Source organism: Pseudoliparis swirei, chromosome 15 (assembly GCF_029220125.1).
Source record: "Pseudoliparis swirei isolate HS2019 ecotype Mariana Trench chromosome 15, NWPU_hadal_v1, whole genome shotgun sequence".
NCBI lineage: Eukaryota > Metazoa > Chordata > Actinopteri > Perciformes > Liparidae > Pseudoliparis > Pseudoliparis swirei.
The window spans coordinates 19754485-19764857 of NC_079402.1; the positions used below are offsets into that span (position 1 = coordinate 19754485).

General features: G+C 47.2%; 1 protein-coding gene and 1 long non-coding RNA gene across 2 annotated transcripts in view; one reads left to right on the forward strand and one right to left on the reverse strand.

Annotated features, from left to right (window-relative positions):
- The first annotated feature begins 11 nt into the window (after positions 1-11).
- LOC130205082 (uncharacterized) lies at positions 12-4367 on the forward strand. Its single transcript, XR_008833878.1, has 2 exons — positions 12-98; positions 1826-4367. It is a non-coding gene; the product is annotated as an uncharacterized LOC130205082 (long non-coding RNA).
- A 534-nt stretch (positions 4368-4901) lies between these two features.
- The window catches only part of adamts6 (ADAM metallopeptidase with thrombospondin type 1 motif, 6), a 65899-nt gene continuing 60427 nt past the window's right edge, over positions 4902-10373 (reverse strand). The window contains exon 25 of the mRNA XM_056432210.1: positions 4902-7769. Coding sequence (XP_056288185.1) covers positions 7660-7769 — 110 coding nt within the window. The 3' untranslated portion in view covers positions 4902-7659. The remainder of the gene's footprint in view (positions 7770-10373) is intronic.

Below are 10373 nucleotides of genomic sequence, written 5' to 3' on the forward strand. Positions count from 1 at the left end.
CCTGCAGAACCGCGACACACACATACACACACTGAACAACGAGGGCTTCAGGATACGCTTGAAACTCCGTCACCTGCTCCATGCAGCGATTGTCCAGGGTGAGAACGTATTACGTATTACGCATTATTTGTACTTTTATAAAACTACTTCCATCCGTACTAGACTAGCAACGTCTTTGGCTTTTATTACCTTCGCATTGAAAATGCGGAAGGTAATGTTTTGATCGCTGTGTATTTATTTATTTATTCATTTGTATGCGTGATATTCGCATAAGTCAAAAAGTATTAAACCGAATCGCATGAAATTTGGTGGGATGATTGATCATTATCCGGGGACCATTTGATTCAATTTTGGGATCGATCGGGTCAAAGGTCAAGGTTAAGGTCATGAAAAGGTCGAAATCTTCTTTTTACCATAGCGCGGTCAATTTTTATCCAATTGTCATGCAACTAATGCCAACATTTCCATAATTCAATGCCCAATCTTGTGATATGCGAAGGTATGCGCTCTACCGAGTGCCCGTTCTAGTTACCTATTTGTTTGACATATTTTTTTCCCCCATCGACATTCAGTATCCGCCCAATCCGCTCCCACAAATAGGCCTTTCGGTCTTTGTTATGATAGTGTCCGTCTGAAATATAAAGCTGCATTCTCTCTACTGACCACCAGGGGGCGACTCCTCTGGGTGTAGAAGTCTATGAGAAGATGACTCTCCTTCTCTCTTGATTCATTCCCTCAGTAAACATTGTAAACATGAGTTTATGGTCCCAATCTCTAGTTGCAAGTCTTCTTTAAAACAGCATGATGTTTGTTTAGTAAATTATTAACTTCGCATTGAAAATGCGGAAGGTTATGTTTTGATCGTCGTGTATTTATTTATTTATTTGTATGCGTGTTATTCGCAGAACTCCAAAAGTATTGAACCGAATCGCATGAAATTTGGTGGGATGATTGGTTATTATCCGGGGACCATTTGCTTAGATTTTGGGATCAATCGGGTCAAAGGTCAAGGTCATGGAAAGGTCAAAATCTTTTTTTTTACCATAGCACGATACATTTTTGTTCAATTGGCATGCAACTAGATAGATAGATAGATAGATAGATATATACTTTATTAATCCCCAAGGGGAAATTTGTCGAGTCAGTAGCAGCAACACACAAGAATAAAAAAAACAAAAAACAAAAAGAGGGTTAGGGTGATAGGGCAAGAGGTGAACTGTTATAGTTATAGAGCCTGCGTCATTCTTGTGTGGAATGTTCTCCTGTATCTCTCCTGCGGAGGCGTGAGGAGGAGAGAGAAGTCTGTCCTGTCTGAGTGTGGGAGGTGGGGTGGAGAGGGGTTGGGTTAATGTCCATGGACACCAGTTTCTTCAACCTCCCTCCTCTCCACCACCTGTTCAGCAGGCAGCAGCTGGCAGAGCCAGAGCCAGCCTTCAGCCAGTTTGACAAGAACTGCTGTGTCACCGACAGCCGGCCGCTCCCAGCAGACAATGGCAAAGTGCAGCACACTGGCCACAACTGGCTTGGTAGAACAACCGATGCTGCTCTTGCATTGAAGTTGAAGGCGTTGAAAGGATCAAGCGGCCAACATGTTCATAATTCAATGCCCAATCTTGTGATATGCGAAGGTATGCACTCTACCGAGTGCCCGTTCTAGTTATAAGAGTGTATATAAGAATATGCTTTGTGGACGGGCTAAAGACGGTCTCATGGTGGTCCACCGGAAAAGGCGTAACTTCCCTTCGTACAATGAAACGAGTTTGTGCATCGTTAAAGAATTGCATTTCAAGGTGCCACTTGTCGATGTGACTGGGCTCCTCAGCAGCGTTCCTGTTGGTGCGAACGCGTACACGCCGTCGGCTTCCCAGCTGATAAGGAAAGTGCACAGCTCTGAGCACTGGAAGAAAACGGCGTCATCTTTGAAGGTGTGAAGGTAAAAACACACACACACACACACACATCTTCCCCGGTGCATGTGATGGGGTGTCTGCTGCCTTCCCCTCTGCAGCCAGTGTTCTTTTGATATCGTCCGGCGGAAGGTTCAATCTGGGCCTCAGCTGTGGGGAAGAGCAGCGGCTCGGGGGCTTAACGGGACCGAGCGAGAGCCCTGGAGATAGCAGGTGCTGGATGCCGTGACCTTCCCATCCCCAGGCCGGCATTCCTGCCTGTCACTCCCCCCCCGCCCGGGGTCTGTGCATGTATCGTCTCCACCCACACCATCTGGAGCCGTTTGTCCTGTGTTGGAAACGAGGGTGTCCGAAAGCGCGCCGAGCACTCATCGGCGACGCCGCGACTTTGATGAAGAGAATGATAATCGACTGGCGTAGCACGTCGCTACGCTAATCCTCAAATTGGGGCGGCCGTAGCTCAGCGGGGTAAGGGGGGGGGGGGGTCGTCCTGCAACCCCGAGGTCGCCGCTTCGATCCCCGCTCTCCCCATTAGTCGCCAGTCGAAGTGTCCATGAGCAAGGCACTGAACCCCCAGTTGCTCCCCGGGCGCCTCACTGCAGCCCACTGCTCCTCAATAACTCAGGAGGAGAACACATGTCGTTGCCTGTGTACCTGAACACAATCCAATTCAAATGCAACGGACATGTTCTTGAGGTTAAGGGCTATGATTTGTCCTCGGGACCACGGCCAAGCGTAAAGCCACATGCCGATGATGACGACCGCCCGAGAGACTCCTCAGGATGCTGGTTACCTTCACATTGAAAATGCGGAAGGTTATGTTTTGATCGCCGTGTATTTATTTATTTATTTATTTGTATGCGTGTTACTCGCATAAGTAAAAAAGTATTAAACCGGATCGCATGAAATTTGGTGGGATGATTGGTTATTATCCGGGGACCATTTGATTAGATTTTGGGACCGATCGGGTCAAAGGTCAAGGTCATGAAAAGGTCAAAATCTTCTTTTTACCATAGCGCGGTCAATTTCTATCCAATTGGCATGCAACTAATGCCAACATGTTCATAATGCAATGCCCAATCTTGTGATATGCGAAGGTATGCGCTCTACCGAGTGCCCGTTCTAGTTTGGTCATGCAGCTGGTGTGGAATATTTAATGGCTGATAAGCGACAGCAATGGCTTCTCTCACTGTCAGCAGTTTCCATTCGAATCCTGCAGAAGAGGAGAAATCTGCTCCCTATCCTCTCTACACCTCTTATCATAAGCAGCCTGTGAGCATGCACTGGGAAATCACCGCGTCACTTATTCAGTCAAATACACACGGTACGTGTCAGGGAGACTAATATTATCACCTCGACCGACGAAGTCGACGCACTGGAGAGTTAAACGCTGCTGTTCTGGGGTCTTCATTCGGTTATTAACAGTCAGAAGTCTAAAGTTTAAAGACCTGCTCACACCAGCATTCTGTGCACACGAATCGCATTACGGTCGACTTTGAATTCGAGCAGTCGACCAATAGACACGTTGACAGAGCCGGACCGTCCGCGACGCTCACTCGCCGAGCCGCGTCGCGGCGGTCGAAAGAAGAGAACGGTTGCTGAACATACAATGAGCCGTCGTCCGCGGGCCCCTCGAGGACAGTGGGGGTCATCTGCAGATGACCTCCGTCACCTTCCCTCTCTGGCCTCTCCTCGGGTTCTAGTGTAGTCACAGAAGCCCGGCCAGACACACAGGGATTCCAAACTGGGCACGTTGGACCAAACGGGCCATCCGTCTCCCTCTGTAATTGGACACTGTGGATTAGAAGGAGACGGCGGCGTTTCCCAGCCAAGTGGGCTAGTTACTGTTTATTTGGAATTAATTACCAAGGAGAGTGGAAACCTCGCAGTTTCCCAAAAGAGCGAATCCAGACACTTGAGGCCCGAAGGAGAGGAAGGAGAGCGCCTGAACCCAAAGCCATGGCGACGGAGCGGGGACCGTTGGGATCGGTGTTCGGACCCTCTTATATAACAGCTGACGTTTATTATGTTTGAATCTCTGGATGATGTGTCAGGGGGGCGTTGCCCTCCTCCGCCGGTTCTGTCCCCTTAAAACTCAGGCGGCGGATGAATGGGTTTCTTCAGCGGGTGTCCTCCTCGGTGTGACGCCGGTCGCCGCTCTCACGCCGCGGCTGCGTTCCAAGAATGTCAGGACAAGCGTCTATATCTCCTGAAGTGTGTGAGGACGCAGCACCCAGCCACCCCGGCACCGACCGACACCTCATTTCACTGGCAGAAACCCAAGCCCATGGCGATATGAGTTTACAGTTGGTTTATATACTGTAAATACTAACACCTTCTTGTTCTTGAATATTACCACCTTCTGTATCGTGTTTGATTTTCTTGTTCTTTGTTATCGTGATATTTCTAAACTGTTGACTCGGCACAAATGGCAAATAAAACCTTGAAACTTGAAACTTATTGGGAGATAAATGAATGGAGGGACGGAGGGATGAGGATCAGCCGGAACGAGAAGGCGAGAGGGGTCATGAAGAGAGGGTTTGAGGGGTGCCGGCGTCCGGTGGTCAGAGGGGACGGAGACTCGCGGGTGGGGGCCGTCTCTTCTGAAGCGGTCCATAAAACACCTCTTCTTATCCGGGGACCATTTGATACGATTTTGGGATCGATCGGGTCAAAGGTCAAGGTCATGAAAAGGTCAACATCTTCTTGAATCGCATGACATTTGGTGGGATGATTGGTTATTATCCAGGGACCATTTGATTAGATTTTGGAATAGACCGGGTCAAAGGTCAAGGTCATGAAAAGGTCAAAATCTTCTTTTTACCATAGCGCGGTCAATTTCTATCCAATTGGCATGCAACTGATGCCAAAATGTTCATAATTCAATGCCCAATCTTGTGATATGCGAAGGTATGCGCTCTACCGAGTGCCCGTTCTAGTTTGAGGTGTTTTGACAAGCGGCGGGGAAAAAATAATGAATCCAATAACACAAAGTCTCTTTAAAAGCTGCTCTTTTTATTGTATCTACTTTTCTTAAAAGGGGGATGGGGGAGGGAGGGGCGATAAGGAGGGGGCTGGTGAAGGGCTGCATCGCTGCATTTTTTTCCCCCCACTATGCTAAAAATGTAGTCCGCATGCAGTGAAATAAATGTACAAGTGAGACAACGCAATAAATTAGCATATAATTTACATTTGGAGAAAGAAAGAAATTAGTAACAGTGTACCAACAGTAATACTGAATATAAAATATACGCAGCTGATCACATGACGCTTTGCATTCCTCTCGCACTTTAGGTGAAGGGAGAAAAAAAAAGCAACGTGACATTCAAACATCCAAGTTCACAGCAATGAGTACCAGTTCTCTTTCTTTTCTTTTTGTATTGCTCCGGAGGCCTCGTGGACCAGCGAGTCCGAGCGCTTCTCAGCGTCCACCGGCCCGTCCCGACGGCCTCGCTCGAGGGTTCGGTAACCGATAAAATCTGCTCGACATCGTCGTACCGAAGGTGGCTACGGGAGAAAAAAAATAAGTAGCAGCAGCAAAATTAGAGGATTAGTTGAGATTCTCGCACGCGCTCCTCGATCGTCTTTCAGGATTTCTCAAGACTCCTTCTCCGCGGCGGCGTTCCCTTTCCCCGCCCCCGCTTACACCAGCAGGAACGCCCCCTGGGTACGTCGGCTACGGGTCCATTTTGTTTTGTGGCACGGACAACATTCCCAGTGTGAGGTATAAACCGATACGGACAAAAAACAACAACAACATGACCGGCATTTCGCAACACGGATATTGATTGACGAGGATATCATTTCATATTGTTTGGATGCGGCCTCACTCTGAAGCACGCTGGAGGGTTGAGTGGACCGCTTGATAGCACCGCAGAAGCCCGGGGAGGCCGGAACACAGGAAATACCTAAATAAAAAGAGGGTCAAAGCGCCGTTGAGTCTTTTTTTGCTGAAGGATGACGAGATGGAAAGGGGGGGGGTCTGAAGCCTGGCAACATATTCATAATGGTTGTGTATATTTAGCACCAGCATACGCTTACTTAAAATGAATAGTTAAGACATTTTGGGAAATACGCTTAGGCTCCTCATTCTCTGGCTGAGAATGAGACGAGAGGTTTGACACGACGTTTGTAGACCAAATATAAAACTACACTCAGTTAGCTTAGCTTAGCATAAACACTGGAAACGGGGGGGGGGGGGGGACACACCTAGCCACCCTAAAATCCACAAATTACTTCTGTTTTTTTTTTTAATCCTTTCAAGAAAAACAAGATGTAAAACATTTCCGAGGGGCATTTAAGTGCCAAACTATTTCAAGCCTCCAAAATGATGCTCGGCTTTAGAGGGATAGCGCATAGCACATAGCGCATAGCGACCGCATGGGATGTCGCAACTAACACGTCCATTAAGTTGCGTAAACGATAAACTACGCGTACAAATCTTTAGCGCGGACTATTGTTAGCCGAGCTGCGGCGCACGGAGCGTTGCTGCCACGCTAACGGTTTCCACCCGTTCCCATTCTTTATGCTAAGCTAAGCCCGCCGGCTCAAGCTTCACATTCACAGACGCGAGAGGTGTCTCCTCGTTAAACTCTCGGCGAGAAAGAAACTGACGTTTTTTCCTTTAAACCTCATCAGCGCCAACACAATTCAAATACAAAAATATGAAAACGTCTGATTACATAACCATCCAGCCCAAAAGATAAAAGACAAACGAACTGCGTCGCGAATTCCCGATAAACGAGCTGCTTTCGTAGAATGTGCTCCTTCAAAATGAATCCTTCAATCGCGAACCGAGAGCCGCTCACTGGGACGTTCGGTAAAGGCCGGTTCGGTGATTTCATATTTCACGTGGCACCGCCTGACAACCTCTCCACGTCACTCTGGACTAACATAATGGATTTATGCGTGAGCAACTAAGGCACCCGTCTGAGGAGAGAAAAAAAGCCATTCAAACATTCTATCACCACGTGGTATTTTCTGGATCCTGGATTAACATCGTATATAATATATAAATCCTTACGGTATATCAGGGTTTTCTTACCGTTATGTTTCGGCATGTAATATTTTTCATTCCAGCACAGAGACGTTGAATACAAGTTAAATCGCGTTGCGTTCCCTTCAGTCGGCGAACTATCCGACGACATCTCAGCTCTGTTTTTGGAGTTGTACAATAAATATACAGTACGCCGATGATGGGGGTCCTGATCTGAGCTAAAGTATTTACACGGAAAAAGTGCACCGACGCCAAAGTTCTGCCGGCCGACAGCGCCGTCACAGCGGTCCCAAAAGACGGGAGCCTGACACTTCCGGCTCCTCCCCCCCCCACCCCATCTTCTAGCGAGGGGTCCTCCCCTCTCGTCCGTCTGCGTCCGCCTCGTCCGGCACTTTGGATTCATTAAAAAACGACAAACGCGGCGGAAGACTTCGCGACGATCTCGATAATTATTATTATAATTTTAAAAAAACACGACGAATAATCTTCCCGAGGTTCCACTTCACAGAAGTGACAAATCGAGATCTCTGGGTTTTTTCGGAGTCCGCCAACGGATGGAGGGCCGGAGGACCGGGGGAGATGAACAGGGAAACCCTTCCTCCTCCTCCTCCTCCTCCCCCTCCTGCCGCTGATCTCTCTCCGTCTGTCTTCCACGCGTCCAGAGAGGCTTTCTCGGGGGGGTTTTCTTCCCCTCTCTCCTCTCGCAGCGTCAGCCTCCCTTCCTCCGTCTTTCGAGCCCGTTCCCTCTCCGAGGCGTCAGCGTCCCTGGCAGGTCCTGCAGCACATCTGCCTGAAGTACGCACGGCTGCAGAACTTGAACTTCAGCACCAGCGGGCAGTACGCCACTTTGTTTACATCTTTGCACTCTGGAGAGAGAGAGAGAGAGAGAGATAGTTGGGTGAAAGAGTGAAGAGTTGGACACGATTTCAGAGTGTGACGCTCATTTTATGAGCCGACCTGCTTCCAGCCTCCTCCGTGTCATCATTACTTTACTTTCGAGTGGCAGGATCCCATATTCTGGTCATATTTGTAGAAAAGCCCAGCACGTCGTTTACAAACAGTTTCCACTGTCCTGAAGGATTTCACAATCCCTCAAACACTCTCTCCTCCTCTGAGATGTGAGGATCGGTTCTATGAGTCCGGGGCTCCGGACCGTGAGATACCACGGAGAACGAGATGACATAAGACGCCACATCGGTCCACGTACGAAGCATGAAGGTCACATTTCTTTATGTTGAGATGTCACTCTTGTAGAAACAGGTTTAAAGTAATGCTGACGACAGCGTTGTGTCTTTGTGGCATAATGTCCACGAAGCATTTCAGGATTCGGGGAAACCAGAGGAGCGCTCCTAGATGACCTTCTGAAACGCTGATCGTTGGGACGCCCAGAGTACACGATAACAGACACGAGGAACAGACACGAGGAACAGACACAGGGAACAGACACGAGGAACAGACATGATAACAGACACGAGGAACAGACACGATAACAGACATGATAACAGACACGAGGAACAGACACGATAACAGACATGATAACAGACACGATAACAGACACAAGGAACAGACACGATAACAGACATGATAACAGACACAATAACAGACATGATAACAGACATGAGGAAGAGACACAAGGAACAGACACGATAACAGACATGATAACAGACACGAGGAACAGACACAAGGAACAGACACAAGGAACAGACACGATAACAGACATGATAACAGACACGAGGAACAGACACGAGGAACAGACACGATAACAGACATGATAACAGACACAATAACAGACATGATAACAGACACAATAACAGACATGATAACAGACATGATAACAGACATGATAACAGACACGATAACAGACATAACAGACACGATAACAGACACGAGGAACATACACGAGGAACAGACACGAGGAACAGACACAATAACAGACATGATAACAGACACGAGGAACAGACACGATAACAGACATGATAACAGACACGAGAAACAGACATGATAACAGACACGAGGAACAGACATGATAACAGACAAGATAACAGACACGAGGAACAGACATGATAACAGACACGAGGAACAGACATGATAACAGACACGAGGAACAGACACGATAACAGACACGATAACAGAAATGATAACAGACACGAGGAACAGAAATGATAACAGACACGAGGAACAGACACGATAACAGACACGAGGAACAGACATGATAACAGACACGAGAAACAGACATGATAACAGACACGAGGAACATACACGATAACAGACACGAGGAACAGACACGAGAAACAGACATGATAACAGACACGATAACAGACATGATAACAGACACGATAACAGACACGAGGAACATACATAACAGACACGAGAAACAGACATGATAACAGACACGAGAAACAGACATGATAACAGACATGATAACAGACACGAGGAACAGACATGATAACAGACATAACAGACACGATAACAGACATGATAACAGACATGATAACAGACACGATAACAGACACGAGAAACAGACATAACAGACATGATAACAGACATGATAACAGACACGAGGAACAGACATGATAACAGACACGAGGAACAGACACGATAACAGACACGATAACAGACACAAGGAACAGACACGATAACAGACACGAGGAACAGACACGATAACAGACACGAGGAACATACACAATAACAGACACAAGGAACAGACACGATAACAGACACGAGAAACAGACATGATAACAGACACGAGGAACAGACATGATAACAGACATGATAACAGACATGATAACAGACACGAGGAACAGACATGATAACAGACACGATAACAGACACGAGGAACAGACACGATAACAGACACGAGGAACAGACATGATAACAGACACGAGGAACATACACGATAACAGACACGAGGAACAGACACGATAAACAGACATGATAACAGACACGAGGAACAGACATGATAACAGACACGATAACAGACATGATAACAGACACAAGGAATATACACGATAACAGACACGAGGAACAGACATGATAACAGACACGAGGAACAGACATGATAACAGACACGAGGAACATACACGATAACAGACACGAGGAACATACACGATAACAGACACGAGGAACAGACACGATAACAGACACGAGAAACAGACATGATAACAGACATGATAACAGACACGAGGAACATACATGATAACAGACACGAGAAACAGACACGATAACAGACACGAGAAACAGACATGATAACAGACACGATAACAGACATGATAACAGACACAAGGAACATACACGATAACAGACACGAGGAACAGACATGATAACAGACACGAGGAACAGACATGATAACAGACACGAGGAACATACACGATAACAGACACGAGGAACAGACACGATAACAGACACGAGAAACAGACATGATAACAGACATGATAACAGACACGAGGAACAGACATGATAACAGACACGAG